This window comes from Nycticebus coucang, chromosome 10, assembly GCF_027406575.1.
Source record: "Nycticebus coucang isolate mNycCou1 chromosome 10, mNycCou1.pri, whole genome shotgun sequence".
Classification (NCBI taxonomy): domain Eukaryota; kingdom Metazoa; phylum Chordata; class Mammalia; order Primates; family Lorisidae; genus Nycticebus; species Nycticebus coucang.
Genome location: NC_069789.1, coordinates 87287857 through 87307406, shown reverse-complemented (window position 1 = coordinate 87307406; position 19550 = coordinate 87287857). Strand labels below are relative to the sequence as shown.

Below are 19550 nucleotides of genomic sequence, written 5' to 3'. Positions count from 1 at the left end.
ATTTTATTAAAGACATATGAAAGTTTTGGGAAAATACTTAATAAAATACCGATACATGTCACAGTATTGATTTCCACTTTCTTTTTCTATTTCAGGGTTTGAACATAATCTTTCATGTAGCTTTGGCTCTCCTAAAGGTAAGTCTGTTTTTATTTTAAGTTATCAAACTATCTTACCTTTCCCTTGGAACTGAAATAATTTAATTTACAATCTTTGACTCCCTCCAGGTGCAGAGGGCCAAAAAAGATGACTTCTCAGAAAAACTCTGATCTTCTCCCCTCCTCTCATTCTTTTTTTCTTGTTATTTGAAGTTTGTTTTTTTTATAATCTAATTTTGCTATCATGGCACTTCTTTCAAGAACATAAAAAGATCTTTTTTAATCATATGAGTTGGATGATACAAGAGAAAAAGTGAAAACCCGTTTTCTGTCAAAATGATGCCAGCTTTTTTGTTAAAACACTTTTTGTTATAATAAAATTCCAGAAGGTACCTAAACATGTAATTGAATTATTTAAAGCCCCTATTAATATAATAATACTAACTAAAAAGGAAACTGCTACATTTCAATTTGCAGTTCTTCCTCTGCTAGCTGGAATTCTAAAGTAAGACACTTTAGAATTCAATTATAATTACTATATTAGATTTTATATCAACATATCAATACAGCTTTAACAGTTTGGTAACAGCAAGACATTCGCTACAGAGTTGGTGAAAATAACCCATTCTGATTTTCTCCTTCAGTCAAAAAGACGTTCTGTTATTAAAGGCAGCAATTTCCTTGTTTATAGGCTTACCTTTCTGTCAGTAAAAAAGTGGTTAAAATCATAGACACTGGAGTTAAATTTAGCTTTAATTTTAGCCCTACTGTATGACCTTAAGGTAAATTAAGTGCTCAGAGTCTGAGTTTAGAGATAATAATAGAAACTGACTTATGGGATTATTACAAGAATGATACATAAAATCATAATGATACATAAAAATCATTAATGTAGTGTCTAGAAAATTCTACTGCCTAATAAATGTTAACTGTCACTATTGTTACTATTGTTATTTACAAAGTAACTCAGAATTTATTCCTAGATACCCCTCATTCTTCCCAGTCCCTCAAAAGATAATGACTTGATTCCAGAGCAGGGCCCTTTGTATCTTAGGAGAGCCTTGATACTTAACCATTAACACACCTTGATTCTAAACAAAGGCATGAAACAGTCTGAGCCCTCTGCATTCGAGAAATGGGGCTGTTCCTCATCAAGTTTGTAAAATGCACTTTATTTATTAAATCATTTATGTTTGTATATGAACAATTCTTCTACAGTTATTTTAGAAGTTAGGAAAATATCTAAAATACTTTAAATGTACTTTAAACAAAATAACACAAACATATTTGCTTATGTCTTTTAATGAAATTATGGCCCTTAACCTTAGATTTTTTTTTCTTTCATTAAAGCAAATCAAAACCAAAAACTTGCTAACATAAGCAAGCTAACAAGCTGAAATAAGACTTCTAGAATGCCTAAGCATTGACAGTGTTATATAATTCAGACTAAAAATAATACTAGACGATAAAAAATAGTGTAGGGAAGTCCAACAAAGTTATGATTTTTCCTGTCATATATAATTTTCAAAAAAAATTTTTTTGTGACCTATCTTTACTGGTGCTCTCACCACATGCTTGGTTAGTCTTTTGCGTAACCTGTGACCCATAACCTCTCTGGATATGAGGTTAATAGTCTGATGTGTAAGTTTGATACTGTGTTTATTTATCTTACTGATTTACATATTGGCGTGGTTGTATTATTATTTGTTTTAGCCATGTTAACCCAGACATGGCCTATGAAGAAGACATTCTTTGGCATTGGGCAGAGAGGCTTTTTGTATCTTCTCTAGCAATACATGGACATGCTTCTAATATTATCTTGGAGAATTTGGCTAGTTAGAGAAGATAAAAGGAGAGCCTTCTCACCACTAGTTATATTTGTATAACTTCCTTATACAAATCCTGAAGCTGGCTCCCTATAGAGACAGTGTATATAGGGCTAAAACAAGATGTACTTCAATCAACAGCTAGCCCCCATCTAGAAAAAGGAACAGCCAAACACATATGGCAATGACTTTCAGCTTCTAATGTAGTATACCAGATAAAATAATGTGCATTTGTTTATATCAAAATAAAAAGCTAACAACGGTGGCATGCACCTTTAGTCCTAGCTACTTGGTAGGCTGAGACCAGTAGTCATCTGAGGCCGGGAGTTCAAGGCTACAGTGCACCATGACTGCCCCTATGAATAGCCACTGTATTGCAGCTTGGGCAACATAGATGTCTCTAAAAATAATAAAATAATTTTTTTTTTTTTAATAACAAACTTTGGGGAAGTTCAAAGTGCTTATGAACTTAGCCTAACTGATTTTCAGTGTAGCCATGGAGGGATTTTAGATTTCTATGTATTAGAAGCAGTTCTTGTGATAAGGAAACTCAGAAAGAGAACTAGCATTTCTTGAGCATTTAGTCTGTGCTAAGTACTAAGATGGGTTATCTACCTAACAGACATTAAATATCTAAGTGTTATGTAAAACAGTAAATTGTGCTAGCCAGAGAAAAACATCTAATTCTCCCCCTGCCCTGTTGATAATTGAGGTTAACAAGGCCGAAGATTGCCTAAAGTCTTGTATCTGTTTATAAATCCTAAGTTACTCAGTCCCGTGGATTCTACTTCTTGAGAATTTTTAGAATCTTCCCACTTTTCTCCTATTCTTACTTAGGTAATATTGGCTACCCTACTTGCCAACCTAGATTATTGCAGTGACCTCTTTCAGTCATATTGAACACCTACTGAGTGCCAGGGACTGTTCTGGGAATTAGAAACAAAGTGTTAACAAGGAAAGACCCTGCTTTCATGGAGCTTACGTTCTGATGAAAGAAAGATGGTAATTAAACACAAATGAATGTGATTATTTTAGATCATGCTGAGGTTTATGAAGGAGGCAGGTATGAGAAGACAGTGGCTTAGATTTGGGTGTTAGCCCTGGAGGCAAAAGAAGTATCTGTTCTGGGCGGCACCTGTGGCTCAAGGAGTAGGGCGCCGGTCCCATATGCCGGAGGTGGCGGGTTCAAACGCACCCCGGCCAAAAACCACAAAAAAAAAAAAAAAAAAAGAAGTATCTGTTCTTCCTCCATTTACTCTTGACTGTTGTCAAGTCCATTCCCACATTGCCACCAGAACAGTCTTTTAAAAACAGATTTTATTATTCATTATTTAACAGTATTTACTGAACACCTATTTGGAGAAAGATACTATGTGCTTGAATGGATGAGTGAACTAAAGTAACAAAGATACTTGCCTGCATGGAAATGACGTCATGTTCTGGCAGGAGCCAGTTAATAAACAATAAACATAATAATATGTGAATATAGTATTTTAGAACTTACAGTCTTATGGGAAAAAGGAAGAGTACAGCAGGGTAATAGGAGCCCTGGTAGGTAGCAGTGTTAATTAGGGTAATCAGATTAGGTCCCATCCATAAGGTGAGATTTGGATAAAGTATGGAAGGCAGTGAGGCCATGCTCTGTACCAGAAGTGTGACTGGATGTTGAAGGACAAGGGAGGTCAGTGAGTCTGCAGCAAGGGAGTGAGGGAAAGGTGGTGGGAGCTGGGATCAGATAAGTAACTTGTCCCATTGCTTAAAATCCTTCTGAGACTTCTCCTTGCTGTTTGGATAAAGCTCACAATTTAATATATTCTACATGGTTTTCATGATCTGGCCCAGTTCACCTCTCCATCGTCAACTGCCCATTCTCTCCCTTTCTTTTGCTCTCTCAGTCAAATCAGAATGAACATGCTAGCCTCTTTTCCACTAAGAGCCATCACAGGTGCTGTTCCTTCTTTTGGGAACACTTTCTCCCTCTCTTCAATAAGCTTATTTCCACTTCAGCTTTAGCATCAATCACTACTTTAAAGGAGTTTTCTGTGCCTCCCTCAAACTTAGGTCATACAGGGAAACCATAGGCTCCCCTAACTTAGCTGCTTGGAAGCCCTTTGAACACCAGGATTGATACACACTGAAATGGTTGGTTGGTTTTTCCACTGTAGTTGACCTCTGTGTGGGGCATGTCCACTCCTGGTGCCTTCGTATAGGCGTGCCTGGCACATAGTAGGCACTTCCCAAATATTTACTGACTGGCTTTACTTGAAAGTCAAATTTAGAAGCATAGGTTTTAATTTTCCTTAATTCCTCATATATATATACAAGAAAAAGAATTTTGCCAGCACAACTGTTTATTTTTAACTCAGATCTCCTTTGCCTTTGAAATTAATTGCTCTAGTTCACAGTATTTTACTGCTTTTATGATTATTATCAAGCTATGATGTATACATTATAAAATTTACCCTTTAAAAGTATATAATTCAGTGGTTTCTAGTACATTCACAATCTGTGTACCCATCACCATTTTCTAATTCTGGAAGATTTTCATTGCCACAAAGAGAAACCTTGTAACCATAGCAGTCATTTCCCATTTCCTTATCCTGTTCTGTCTCTATGGATTCACCTATTCTGAACATTTTATGTAGATGGGATCGCGTAAGTGGCCTTTTGTGAGTGGCTTCCTTCCCTGAGCATGTTTTCCAGGTTTATCAATGTTGTAGCATGTGTTGGTCCTTCAGTCCTTTGTATTGCTCGATAATATTCTTTCGTGTAGATAAATCACATTTTATTTATCCATTTATCATGATGAGCATTTGGGTTGTTTCCATTTTTAACTATTATGAATAATGCTACTATAAACATTTGTTTACAAGTTTTCTTGTGTACGTATGTTTTCAATTCTTTTGAGTATTTACCTCGGAACAGAATATTTGGATCATATGGTAATTCTGTGTGTAACTTTTTGAGGGACTTCCAAGCAGTTTTCCAAAGCAACTGCATCATTACATTTCCACTGGCAATGTGTAAGTGTGGTATAAGGCCTAAAATTAAAGACCAGTATCATATGCTGCCTTGACATCTGCAGGAAATCAGAAAGGCCTCAAATCGCTTAACTAGAGGGTCTCCTCCTCACTTTGGTCCTGCAGGCACATACTTGTACATACATGTGCACACATGTACATGCATGTGTGTATGTACACATGTAGCCTAACAACCCTCCTTGTCAAAAGGATGAGGCAGTGTTTTTCTTCAGAGATAAGGTCTTGCAATAGTGGAGTGAAAGTGCAGTCTTGGTGCACCACAGCCCCAAACTCCTGGACTCGGGTGATCCTCCTGCCTCAGCCTTCGCAGTAACTGGGACTACAGCCACACACCATGTACCCAGGGGCACTGATCTTTTTTATCCCTGAGTAGCAGGTTTTAGTTCTCTATCAACCTGCATCATTAATCAAATAAGCTAGTCACATCCTCCATGGGAACCAGGAGATATCTCACTCTCTTGATACTATAAAACCTGCCCCCTGCAGCCCCTGTTCTTGAATGCAACCCTTGTGTGATGCTTTCATCCCTTGGGACTGTGAGTTTACATGATTAATTAACCGGTGTTAATCTCATCTGTCCAGTAGTCAGTGTGTTTAACTATCCCTAAAACCCTAGAGCAGGAATTCCTCCCATATCAACAGGGTAAATGATGATTAAAATAGTGAAAGTTCTGATTCCTTCACGCTTGTGCCAACACCTAGCCACTGTCTACCTTTTATTATTATTATTATTGTTATAGCAATGCTAGTGAATGTAAATTGACATCTTGTAGTTTTGATTTGCATTTCCCTGATGTCTAATGAGAGTAAACATTTTGTGGTGTGCTTGTTTGGCTATTTGCTTATCTTCTTTGGAGAAATGGCTATCCACATCCTTTGCCCACTTTTTAATTGGGTTACTGGCATTTTTATTATTGAATTGTACCATTTTTAAAATATATTCTGTATATTTTATCCCATTCTGTGGGTTGGTTTTTCATTTTCTTGATTATGTCCTTTGAAACACAAATGTTTTTAATTTTGATAAGGTCCAGGTTTATTTTTCCTTTTGATGTTTGTGCTTTTGGTGTTATGTCTAAGAAATTATTTCCTAATCCAAGCTCATAAAAACTTTTTCTTTCAAGGTTTTATAACGATGCCTCTTACATTTAAGTCTTTGATGCATTTTCAGTTAATTTTTGTGTAAGGTGTGAGGCAGGGTAAGATGGCTGAAACATGTCTTTCTCTTAAAAAAATATATATGTTGAAGTCCTAGCCCTCAGTTCCTCAGGAGGGAAGACCACATGAGGGTACTGGGAAAAGGTGGCTTTCTACAAACCAATATGCCGAGGGGACAACTTTATGTGGATGTCTAATTGCCCCCATGTCTTCTGTTGAAAAGACTATTCTTTCCTCATTGAATGATCTTGATGTCCTCGATAGAAATCAGTTGATCAGGGCGGCGCCTGTGGCTCAAAGGAGTAGGGTGCTGGCCCCATATGCCGGAGGTGGTGGGTTCAAACCCAGCCCCGGCCAAAAACTGCAAAAAAAGAAAGAAATCAGTTGATCACAGATACATGGTTTCATTTCAGAATGCTCTTTTCCCTTGATCTGTGTATCTGTCCTTATACCAGTACCACACAGAATTGATTACTATAACTCTGTAGTAAGTTTTGAAATCAGGAAGTGTGAATTTTCCAGCTTTGTTCTTCTTTTTCAAGTATTGTTTTGATTATTTTGTGTCCTTTACATTTCCATATGAATTTGAAGGTCAGTTTATCAATTTTGACAAAAAAGGCAACAGATTTTTTTTTTTTTGGAGATAGAGTCTCACTATGTCACCCTTGGTAGAGTACCGTGGCATCACAGCTAACAGTAACCTCAACTCTTGGACTTAAGCAATTCTCTTGCCTCAGCCTCCCAAGTAGCTGGGATTATAGGCACCTGCCACAATGCCCGGCTAGTTTTTGGTTGCACCTGTCATTGTTGTTCAGCAGTCCCGGGCCGGGCTCAAACCTACCAGCCTCAGTGTATGTGGCCGGCGCCCTACTCACTGAACTACAGGCACCGATCCAAGGCAATAGAATTTTAATAAAGATTGCATTGAATTGCTGTATCAATGGGGAGTAATTTCATCTTAACATTATTGAGTCTTCCAATCCATGAACATAGGATATTTTCACATTATTTGTTTTTTAAATTTCTTTCAATGATATTTTGTAGTTTTCAGTGTACAAAAGTTTGTACTACTTTTGTTAAATTTATTTCTAAATTATTTTACTCTGTGATGCAATCGTAAATGAAATTGATTTCTTAATTTACTCTCGCGGCTTTGTTACTAGAATCTAAAAATACCAGGTGATTTTTCTATATTGATTTTATATTTTATAACCTTCCTTAACTAATTTTCCTTTCTAATATTTGTGTGTGTGTGTGTGTGTGTGTGTCTTTCTCTCTTAAGATTTTCTATATACAAGATATGTCATCTGTAGAGATAGTTTTACTTCGTCCTTTCCAATCTGGATGCATTTTATTTCTTTTTCTTGCCTGATTGCTTTGACTAGAATTTCCACTACAATAGTGAATAGAAGTGACAAGAGCAAACATCCTTGTCTTGTTCCTGATCTAATTTACCTTTTTTCAGAAAAGTTTTGTTCCTTAGAACTTCCTTAAAACCATTATCATTAGTGCCTCCTTGATAATAGACCAGATTAGAGAGACAAAATGTTATTTATTAAAGATCAAAATTGCTGTTCATAGGCATAATAAAGTCCTCTTATTCTGAGAAAATCTCCATTGTGCTCATGCATATTATTTTTTAATGCATCACATTAGATTTATAGGAAACCTGTGCTTTATTATTTTTTCTAAAGAATAATCTTTGTATACTTCTGGGTTTATATAATTTACTTGCTTAACTTTGAAAGTTTTCCTCTCAGAGATTGTTTGTACCTGCCTATTTCATGTACTTTAGTGTTCAACTTTTAGAAAGGCTTTCACATTATATGAGAAATAGGAAATATATTTGTATTACAATACTAATTTGTTTATTTTCTGTTGCTTACGTGGCTCTGATTTACATTTCAAATAAAAGTTAAATGTTTAACTATACCTAAACTTACAGTTAAACTTAACTAACCTTTTATCAGTAGCTTGCTACTGTAGATCTTATTTCTGTGTCTCCATCTTCCTTCCAAGAATCTGTCTGGAATTCCATAAAAGATAGCCTTTCGTATTCATCATTTTATCCCCTGTCTAAGCCTTCCAGCAACTGTGACAAAAGCAAGCTCTACCATAAGCCATGCTCTGTGTGTCCCATCCTGCCACTTCTGCTTACTTGCTCAGTGCCTCTTCCATGACTAAAATAACCTCCCATAATTCCTTTTTAGGACCTTTAATAACCTCTCCATATTGTAATCTTCAGTAGCCATCCACCAACTCGTCTACCATTGTCTACATAAAACTTTCCTCCAAGGACCCATGGAATGCATTTCGTGTATTAACATTTATTAGTTTGTTCATTAGCAAATGGCTTTTTAACATCAGTTAGGAGCCAGGCACTGTGTTTTATTATAAGGGATATGGCAATAGAAACACAGATTCTTAAGTTGTTTAAAGTAGTATCTAACAGTCCCCTTAATGCACAATAGCAAATATCTCCCTATCACTTCCCTCTTCCTCCAAAGAAATCTGCTTGTCAGTCTAGAAAATGAGACTGTCCCGATTTATTTTGGTTATGTCACAATATTTTAAGTCCCAAGAGCAATAGAACTCAAAGTGATTTTTTATGGCATCATAGCTCATAGCAACATCAAACTCTTGGGCTCAGGTGATCCTCTTGCCTCAGCCTGCCAATTAGCTGGGACTACAGGTACCTACCACAATACCCAGCTAATTTTTCTATTTTTAGTAGAGATGGGGTCTCACTCTTGCTCAGGTGGTCTCCAACTCCTGAGTTCAAGCAATCTACCCGCCTCAGCCTCTCAGAGTGCTAGGATTACAGCCCTGAGCCACTACAAAAGGCACAAAGTGATTCTTAACCATTCGAATACTTAAGAATCATTTAAATCTCAAGGAGCTTGTTTAAGATAAACATTAAGCCAAAATAAATAAATAAATAAATAAAAATAAAATAAAGATAAACATTCCTAAATGCATCCCCCTCCCTCCTCAGACTCTGATGCTGACAGTTCCAAATAAAAAGGATAGGAATACTAATGTGTTACTTAAATCAAGGACTCTCAGCCTAAACTGTATATTAGAATCAGCTTTTAAAATTTTCTGATTCCTGAGTTGTACCCCAGAGCAATTTCATTTGAATATGTAAGTGGAACCCATGCATCAGTATTTTTTAGAAACTCCTCAGGTAATCCCAGTGTACAGCTAAACATCCAGTACATTGTGATCAAACATTCAGAATTAAATTATCCAGATAGTGTAATGAGGGAACAAAAAGGGAAGAAGAGAAAACACATCTGCAGTTAGAGTAAGCATTCACAGTCACACTTAGAAACCCCATAATCCTCATTTCCACTGTTAGTGGTTGCTAATTTGTTTTGTCTCAATGAGTCTGCATCTCTATGCTCATTTTTAGGATTATAGCAGGTGCTCAATGAGGCCTGTGAGAATTATTGGTGGTTTCCTGAGGTGTATTAGGGAGCTTCTTGAAAAGGAAAATAAAGGAGACACTTGGGTTGGAGTATGCCTTATGATTTAGCTAATTCACATTGGATTACTGAGTGATTACTGAGTGTTGCTTAAGCCATAAAACTTAATTTAGTAATCTTAACTTATCCACTGATAGTACCCTCAAATGGGCAGAAGAGGAATAGAGAAAAAAGGTTTAATAGAGAAACAAAAGCAATTCCAGAACTAAGACCTTTATATTTAAGGGAGTGAAAACCTAGTTATTCTACTTTGGCTATACTTTGAGGGTCAAAAAAAAAACAAAAATCCGAGTTATTATTTAGTCCCATGTTGGTTTGGTAAGTATTCCTTTGCTCTTTCAAAGTTCAATTCCTCCTTCTCTTTCTGTTCACATTGGAAAGAAGGACCAAGTCCTACTTAAGAGACTTTACCTGCTTTTCTTACTACAGGCTTTATTTGAATACCACATAGGGTTAAAGGAGAAGTAAAGAGCAAAACACGTTGAAACTAAAAAGTGGATTTCAGTTCTGCATCCATTCTTCGATGCATCAATTTGGGTTAGAATTTCTTATGTCTGTGTACAAAGCTGGTGACATAGGGATGGACTGAAGATAGGAAGGTAGTTTCTACAGTTAACATTCAGATTATAAAATTAGAAGTCTAAAGACCTGGAAAAAATGAAACAATTCCTAAGCGTTATTTTAGATTTGCAGTGATTTTTGCAAGTTTGATTAGTTTCGTAACTCCATGAAGGAATGTCTATTGTCCTGTTGGTGGCAGTAAAACACTACTTCTTGATAAGGAAATGTCCTGTAATAGTGCCGCACTATGAATTCTGAGACACTGGTCTATCTTTATTTTGTTTTCTTTTTCCAGTATCATTGGATGTTTGAATATTTTGTCAGTTTTTTAGTTTTCTCTGTCTTCAGTTGATGACAGGCTAATTTTAAGATGCTGTTTAGAATTGTAAGGGTCTTATGCTATATATGTAGAGTGGTATGAAGCAATATTGTGGTAAGTTAAAGCAATTCTAAAGCAGACACTAAAATAGCAAAACAGAGTTTTAGCTAATAAGTCAACAAAGGAAATAAAATAAAACCATTAAACTATTACATCTAAAAGAAGCAGAAAAAAGGGAAAAGGGGGAAGAGAAAACATATGTCAAAATCATGACCTAATCACACCTCTAGCCAGCCTAAGAAAAAAATATGAAGACAAAAATTATCAATATCACTAATGAGAAAGGTGATAGCACTATAGAATCTACAAACATGAGAAAGGAAAGTAAGGGAATATTATGAAAAATGTTAGGACGATAGATTTGACAACTTAGATGAAATGCGCAAATCCCTTGAAAAACACAAACTGCCAAAGCTCACTCAAGAAGAGAGACATGACCTAAATAACCCTATACGCGCTTTTCACAAAACATTTAATTTTGTAACTTAAAATTTTAGTAACCAGAGGAAATAGAAGCATGATCACGAGCACTAAATTCCATTAACAGAGCAAAATGGTATATTGATCTTATTTTTTAAGACGTTAGAAGCTCTTGAAAGAAAAAGCATAAACTGAATATAAAAACAGGAATTTTCATGGTTTACCACCCACCTAGTCATACCCTTCTAGAACAAAAGCAGTCTGCCCGTGGTATCACTCTGTTCTTGTGCAGTTCTGTACTCTTTGGGTCTCCCGCTTCTGTGCCTATCCTTTGAGTGGGTTTCTCTTTTTCCTCAGCTTTCAGCAATAGGTAAGTCCAGGAGCTGTCTGCATTTTTACATTGTAGTCTCGACTTTTGAGATGTCATAAATTCACTTTCCAAAGAAAGTAATTCCTAATTTTTGTCCTAACCCAAATTCCAATTTTATTTATTTATTTATTTTTTATTAAATCATAGCTGTGTACATTGATATGATCATGGGGCATCATACACTAGCTTCATAAACCGTTTGACACATTTTCATCACACTGGTTGACATAGCCTTCCTGGCGTTTTTCAGTTATTGTGCTAAGACATTTACATTCTACATTTACTAAGTTTCACATATATCCTTGTAAGATGCACCACAGGTGTGATCCCGCCTGTCCTCCTCCTTCTACCCACCTCCCCCCTCTCTCCCCTCCCTTTTCCCCTTCCCCCTATTCTTAGGTTGTAACTGGGTTATAGTTTTCATGTGAAAACCCTAACATTGTAATGGAAGTTTTAGCCACCGCAATTAGGGAAGAAAAGGCAATCAAGGGTATCCATATAGGGTCAGAAGAGATCAAACTTTCGCTCTTCACAGATGATACGATTGTATATCTGGAAAACACTAGGGACTCTACTACAAACTCTTTGAAGTGATCAAGGAATACAGCAGCGTTTCAGGTTACAAAATCAACATTTATAAATTGGTAGCCTTTATATATACCAACAATAGTCAAGTTGAAAAAACAGTTAAGGACTCTATCCCATTCACAGTAGTGCCAAAGAAGATGAAATATTTGGGAATTTATCTAACAAAGGACGTGAAAGATCTCTATAAAGAGAACTATGAAACTCTAAGAAAAGAAATAGCTGAAAATGTAACCAAGTTCCAATTTTTTATCTCAGTGACTCTATATAAAATCTTCAGACGGGGCAGCCAAGGTGGCTCATGCCTATAACCCTATCACTTTGGGAGGCTGAAGCAAGAAGTGGCTTGAGGCCAAGAATTTATGACCAGCCTGAGCAACATAATGAGACCCTATCTCTACCAAAAAAAAATTTTTTTGAAAAAAACTCAGCTGGGGGTGCTGCACATGTCTATATGCAGCTACTGAGGAGGCTGAGGCAGCAAGATTGCTTGAGCCCACCCAAGAGGTTGCAGTGAGCTATGATGATGCCACTGTACTCCAGCCAAGGCAACAGAATTTCAAAAAAGAAAAGAAAATTGAGAGCAGCCAGGTGTGGTGGCTCACGCCTGTAATCCTAGGGCTCTGGAAGGCCAGGGAGGGTGGATTGCCTGAGCTCACAGGTTCGAGACCAGCCTGAGCGAGAGCCAGACTCCCTTTCTAAAAATAGCTGGGCATTGTGTCAGGCACCTGTAGTCCCAGCTACTTGGGAGGCTGAGGCAAGAGAATCGTTTGAGCTCAAGAGTTTGGGGTTGCTGTGAGCTATGACACTACAGCACTCTACCGAGGGTGACCAAGTAAGACTATGTTTCAAAAAAAAGGGAGGGAGGAAAAAGAAAGAAAACTGAGAGCATACATGGAAGTAGATTTCATTCTTCTTTATCATCCAGGGAAGAAAAAAAAAAAACCTTCAGAGGCCTTTGATATTTCCTTTTCATTATCACTTTTATTATTTGTATATTATATATTATTTACATGTGGGCCAAACAACAACTTCAGGGGACACTGTTAACAAGACTGTGATTGCACATCTGTATGTCATGTTCCCAATTATTACACTGTCTTCATCTTTTCACTCTCCCATCAAAAGTCTTAGAGCTGTAGCCAGGCGTGGTAGCGGGTGCCTGTAGTCCCAGCTTCTTGGGAGACTGAGGCAAGAGAATTGCTTAAGCCAGCGGTTCTCAACCTGTGGGTCGCAACCCTTTGTAACAATGAAAATACATCCTGCATATCAGATATTTACATTACGATTCATAACAGTAGCAAAATTACAGTTATGAAGTAGCAAGGAAAATTTTATGGTCCTCATTTTACAACATGAGGAACTGTGTTAAAGGATTGCGGCATTAGGAAGGTTGAGAACCACTGCCAAGAGTTTAAAGTTGCGGTGAGCTGTGATGATACAGCACTCTCTGAGGGCAACAGTAAGACTCTAGCTAAGGAAAAAAAGAAAGTCTTTTTTTTTTGGAAAAAAAGAAAGTCTTTGAGCTGAACTCTAGCACTGCATCCTGAAAGCATCTTTATCTCACAGATCATCTCCTCTTTTTGTGATACAGACCCTTCCTAGCCTCTGTGTTGTGGCTTAAAACCTTCTTTAAAGAATAGTTCAAACTCCTACAGAACATCTATGTTCTGTATCATTCATTTTGGCATTAGCATACTGTCTTTTATTGTTATTTAAATGTTTCTATGCATATATCTTGCATTTTCCAATTAAATTGTTTATTTCTTATAAACAGACAGAGGCTTACATTTTACCCCTCTAGAATAGCAAGTGCAGTTCTGCATGTTGAGCAAGCAGCCTTAATTCCATACCTGAAGCACAGAGTAGTGAAGGACCAAAGGATTATTAGCCTCATGTTTGTATCAGTTGTTTTATTTAAGAAGTCTGTGCCCATCTAAAGCAGTGTTTGACATAGTTTGGATTTTTCCCTAAAGATTTATGCTTTGTTTTTAAGTTTTATATTAGAAAGAAACCACACTAACCCTCACTTTTTTTTTTTTTTGAGATGGAGTCTCACTCAGTTGACCTGGGTAGAGTACTGTGGCATCATCATAGCATCCTCAAACTCATGGGTCAAGCGATCCTCCTGCTTCAGCCTCCCAAGTACCTGGAACTACAGGTGCCCACAATGATGCCTGGCTAGTTTTCATGATTTACCACCCACCTAGTCATACCCTTCCAATCACAATGACTGGGAGAATAAATCAGTAGAGATGGGGTCTTGCTCTTGCTCAGGCCGATCTCAAACTCCTGAGCTCAAGCAATCTAAACCATCTCAGCTTATAAATCTTTTTCTAAGATTATATTCGTGAGCCATCATGCCTGACTTCTCACTCTTTTTGATTAATATTTATTACATGTTTCTGCAGTAAACACCAGGTCTCTTCATATAGATTACAAATATTGATCCCTTTCGTTTGAATACAAAAGTCCCAGGTTTCCCAAATTTAAAGTTTTTGAAATAATCATGCCAGGTGTCGTGGCTCACACCTGTAATCCTAGCACTCTGGGATGCTGAGGCAGGAGTTCGAGACCAGCTTAAGCAAGAGTGAGACCCATTTCTAAAAATAGCTGCATGTTGTGGCAGGTGCTTGTAGTCCCAGCTACTTGGGAGGCTGAAGCAGGAGGATTGCTTAAGCCTAAAGGTTTGAGGTTGCTGTGAGCTCTGACACCATAGCACTCTACCTAGGGTGACAAAATGAGAGTCTCTCTCTCTCTCAAAAAAGAAAGAATCGTGCCCTACTTAAGATTCTCCTCAATTAAAATTACCAGTGTTAAGTATGACTTCACACTGTTTCTATCCCACTTCTTCTAAATTTGATAGATCTTCACTGACTCCTAAATATTGAAGACCGAATTAAAATTATTTGAGAAATTAAATAGACTGAGTTAGTCTATTCCTCAAACTAATTCATCTTTTCACCTTCCATTCCACACTGCCCAGATAGATGATTCCAACCTTGTCATGGATCTGTACTCCAGCTAAACTGGAAGTGGAATCAAGATTAGCTATGCACACCCAGGCTTGTCTGCTTTCTGTCCAGGAATAGCCTTCTTCTGGCCCTTCTAAATTGACATGTTTTACAATGTGGAAAGCTTACATCAAACTTGTTAACATAACCAACACCTCACTTACTTATTTGTTGTGGGAAGACATTTATACTCTACTCTTAATAGTTTTCCACATTGTATATCAAATTAGCACATTATACCCCATAAATGCATTGCTGTACACAGTTATGATTTAATAAAAAATTTTATGAAAAGAAAAATAATAAATTGGCATGTTTTTCAAGTCTAGCTCACATCTAACCTCTGATCATCACTTACCTTTGTTTTTATACTCTCATCCTTACATACAGATAACTCTCAGAGAATTCTGTTTTATTATATAGCTTACTTGCTGCAGTAAGTGCTTTTAAATACCTGCTTTACTTAAATGCTATTTATAGAATTTGAGGGACAGTTCCTTAAAATATTTCTACATTTGTTAACTCTTCTCTGGGGCAGCTGTGCATTTCTGCATGGGTGGCACTTTGCGTCGTAAGAGAGATTGAGATTAGACTTTTTGTGTGTATGGTGGATTGGGGTGAGGGTGGGAGGGAGTATGAAAGGAGGAATCTAAATACATTCCTAGCTCTTCATGAATCAGTTCTTCATTACATAACTTTATTATTTAAGTTCATGATATTCAAATAGCCTTGTAACAATGTATTCAAATCTGTTTTAATCCTCAATTTGAAATTAGTGATGCCATTCCCTGTTGAAATTGAGAGGTGACTAGACGTCTTTGCCTCTTTAGTATTTTTTCCCCCTTTATTAGACTAATTATAGATTTGACTCATTCTACTCTGTCTCCCTTCTCTTTAGCATTCTGTTGTATTGCATTTATCTTATATCACAGTTCTTTCCTTTTCTTTTTTCTTACTACTCTGAGGCCCCTCCTCTGTTGTGGTAGGAAGTGGAAGAGGATGACTCCAGCAGATGTGGAGTGGTAGTGGGAACATCCTCTGCGCAGACATGGTAATACGGTTATAATGGTTCAGAGTTGAGCAGATGAACTGAAAGAGGTAACTAAGACAATCATGGGCCATCAAGCAAGACTGGCCTGAGGTGTATATCAGGAACCTAGTAGCCAAGAATGGACTAAATTGCCAGGAAAGAAAATCAAAATGAGTAAAAAAGAGGCATCCTGGAGATGGGGGTCTGTGGGGAGCAGAGTGGGTGCTTATCTGGGACTGGGCTTTTATGTGTTGACCAGCTCTATGCAAGGACTTGCATTGGAATGGAATCCTTCAATCAGTTTCATCTTGATTATTAAATTTTAAATGCCTCTTTAATTACGAAATAATGAAAGGTGACATATTTCAAATAGGACCCATTGTATTCTCAGTAGCATTTAAATAGGTTCCTGGAAAGTGCTTATTTTTGTATGTTTTTTTAGGCTGAGAATATACTGCAGTTTTTCAAAATACAATCATTTCATATAAGTGATTTTAAAATAGAGAATGAAGTCTTGCTCTTAGATTGAGGTTAGTTTATCATTCAGCTACCACTGATTGTAGTTATCTTGACTTTGTATTTTCTGTTATGTTTTAGGCAATTTTAGGATAAAGAGAAGAAATCAAAAGTTCTTGTAGAGCACACTTGCTGCTGAGGCATTCTTGTTGGAAAATAATGTCTTTTCATTCCAGAGCAAAGACAGCAAAGCTGACTCTGGTATTTGCAGAGCTAAAGTAGTGATGTCTCTTTTAAGAATAGGACCAGCGGGAATCCATTTTTGTCAATGGTGAAAGGTGCAGGTCCAGTTTCAGTCTTCTGCATGTGACTAACCAGTTCTCCCTGCACAATGTCGGGGCGTTCAGCACACCGCCTGAGAGAAGGGCTCAACTATAACTTGAACTTTACCTTAGAAGTGAGAACAATGTAGCTTAACAATTTGTACCCACATATTAATTTGAAATTTAAAAAAAAGAATAGGTCTCTTCTGAGACATGAAAAAAGAAAACAGAGTCCAGATGCAGTGTGGGCAACTAGGCTATTTATTCACTCGGGTACAAGTGAGCTGAGTTCAAAAAAAAGTCAGCATGAGGGGCAAAGCAGGATGGGAACACAAAGGTCCAGGGTTTCCAGGTTGGTGCACTCATCCTTTTCAGGGAAGGACTTGTGTACTTGACCCTATTCAGTGGGCTTTTGCATTCTGCTCTATTTTGTGGGCCCATGTGCTCAGCCCTGTTTGGTGGACCCCAGCGCTCAGCCCTATTTGGCAGGCCTTTGCACTTGGCCCTATCATCCTGGTCTTTTTAGTCTATTGTAAGGACATGGAATCATGGGCGTGGTGTCTCTTTGGCTGCTTCCTGTGGATTTTGGGTCATCATGGGCTGCCTATAAAGGGAAAGAAGGGAGGGGACAGGGGAGAGGGTGGTAGTCATAGGAACATTCCTGGGTCTGCAGTTTGAACTGGTTGATATCCATACAGGGTGAGGATATGAGAAGTTGTTTTCTGGGTGACTGCTGGGTCAATAAATCAGGAGATGAAGTGGAGGACTGTTCATCCAAAACTGAGGATGAGAAGGATCAGAATTAGTGGCACTAAACTAGGAAGTAACCAAGGAGGCCAGGAATCGAATAAGGACCAAAGATGAGATGATTCAAGATTTGTTTGTTTCTGTCTGATTGTCTGGGAATTCTTTTACTATGCTTGTGACTACTCCCGACTGGTTGACAAAGAAACAACATTCTTCTCCCAGAAAAATGGATGGGCCTCCTTTTTCTACTATAAGTAAATCTAAGGCTTGACGATTTTGGAGGACTACTGTGGCTAAAGAATTAATTTGGGATTATAGAGTAACTAAAGAGTCTGCTCCCTTTTCCATATCTTCAGTGAGTTCTAGGGAGAGTTGGTGGTAAAGGCGAGTTGATGTACTAATGCCTACAAAGCCTGTACCAAGTCTACATACTATGCCTGTTCTGATCAGTACAGAGGAAGAAGGCTCTTTTTCATCTGGAAGTACGGGGATGCATCAGGGCCTGAGTTAGGGAGGAGTCATCTATAAAAGGGACTTGAGGGGTCAGGAAAACTTGGGTGCAAAGGACCAGAGTGGTTAGCTGGCAGGCATTGAAAGATGGAGTGGCTGCAGAGGAAAAATGTTACCAGAGGAGCACAGCAGGAGTTAGACAAGGGAAAAGTTGAGTCGAGGGAACAGAGATCAGGTTTTATAAAGCCTATAGAGTCTCTTGTACCAGTGAGATTGAAGCAGGTTAAATTGGGGGAGGGTATGGGGTGGAAAGCCTGTAGTGATGGGGCCAAACACAGCTGTGTTATTTTCTGCCAGAATGGAAGAGTTATATGTGTTGGGAGTGAGTATGGCATTGAAAAGATGTTGGTATAAAGAAAGGCACTTCCAGCATCCTGAGGGGGAGTGGAGAGAGGAAGAGTTCAGAGCAGCTGAGAAGGAGGTGTTTAAAAGCTGGGGAATAAGGGAATGTTGTTGTGGGTGTTACAGGACAGTGAGGTCTAACTAACCCTTTATAAGGTAGAGATGTTGTACTAGAAGAGAGGAGGTTTTTTTTGAGTTCTCCTGTTTCTTGTTGATGTGCTATCTCCTAGACTCCTCCTGCACCTGATAATCCTACATGTATGAGGTATGTTCAGTAGACAGTAGTCCCAACCTCACCTCCAGGACATCTAGCGCTGGTTATTTTGCCAGTCCAGTACTTTTTTCCTCCGTGAGAACATTCAAAGGCTTTGGTAACATCATAGCAGTGTGCTGGCATGTAAGTGTGCCTAGTGAAAAAGGGGGTCTGAGGTAAGAATCAGGCATAGTTGACATGGCAGTGGAGGTTGATAAGGTTTTCAAAGAGATATGAGGTTTGGGTGGTAAGACAACCTGTGCCTTCAGTTGGGATGGATGGGGAGGGGAGATGGGCCAAGACTGACAGGAGGAATAGTAGCCAGAAGGAAAAGAAGTAGGAAGAGGAAAAGTTGGGTTTTCTCAAGGGAGAGTCTTAGAAGGTGCCTTGTAGCCACAGATCTCTAAAGACTTCAGAGCAGTCATCCCAACTTTGAACATGTGAGAGTAGCCAGGCATTTTGAGAAAAGTTATGGAAAAAAGGGGGGAGGAGTGTTATACATTTATGTGGAAGTGGACTCTTCAGGGATCCTTATGAGTTTTAAGGTGGTAGGTAATAGTACTTGCGATTTCCAGTGGGATCTTCCAGTGTTGGTAGTTTTTCTGTAGGACATAGCTTTATTCGGGATTGGTGGGTCTAGATCCAAGGGGCGAACGGCTGTGAGTGTGCTGTAGAGAATGGTGTGAGGGCCTGTCCTATGAGTGGATAGCGTCCTGCAGGGCAAGGGAGATTGGAGGAAAACTTGATGTCCTGCCAGTTGGTCCCTGACTTTTTCTGCTGAGGGTTGGGTAAGAGTTGATTTGTTGTTTTTCTAAGTTTGTCCCTGGTTTCCTGCAGGATGGGAAAATAGTTTCCTATGATGGAGTATAGAGTGGGTCCAGGGCCCAGAACAATAGTTCTGACATACATTATTTCTAAAGGACTATAAAAGAGGGGTTTTGAAGGGGTA

The 19550-nt window shown here is 38.2% G+C and overlaps 1 protein-coding gene across 6 annotated transcripts in view; it reads left to right on the top strand.

Moving 5' to 3' along the window:
- The window catches only part of RABGAP1L (RAB GTPase activating protein 1 like), a 754150-nt gene that overhangs the window by 549028 nt on the left and 185572 nt on the right, over positions 1-19550 (top strand). For all 6 annotated transcript variants that reach the window (XM_053605154.1, XM_053605152.1, XM_053605153.1 and 3 more), the window contains one exon: positions 96-137. In XM_053605154.1, coding sequence (XP_053461129.1) covers positions 96-137 — 42 coding nt within the window. The remainder of the gene's footprint in view (positions 1-95; positions 138-19550) is intronic.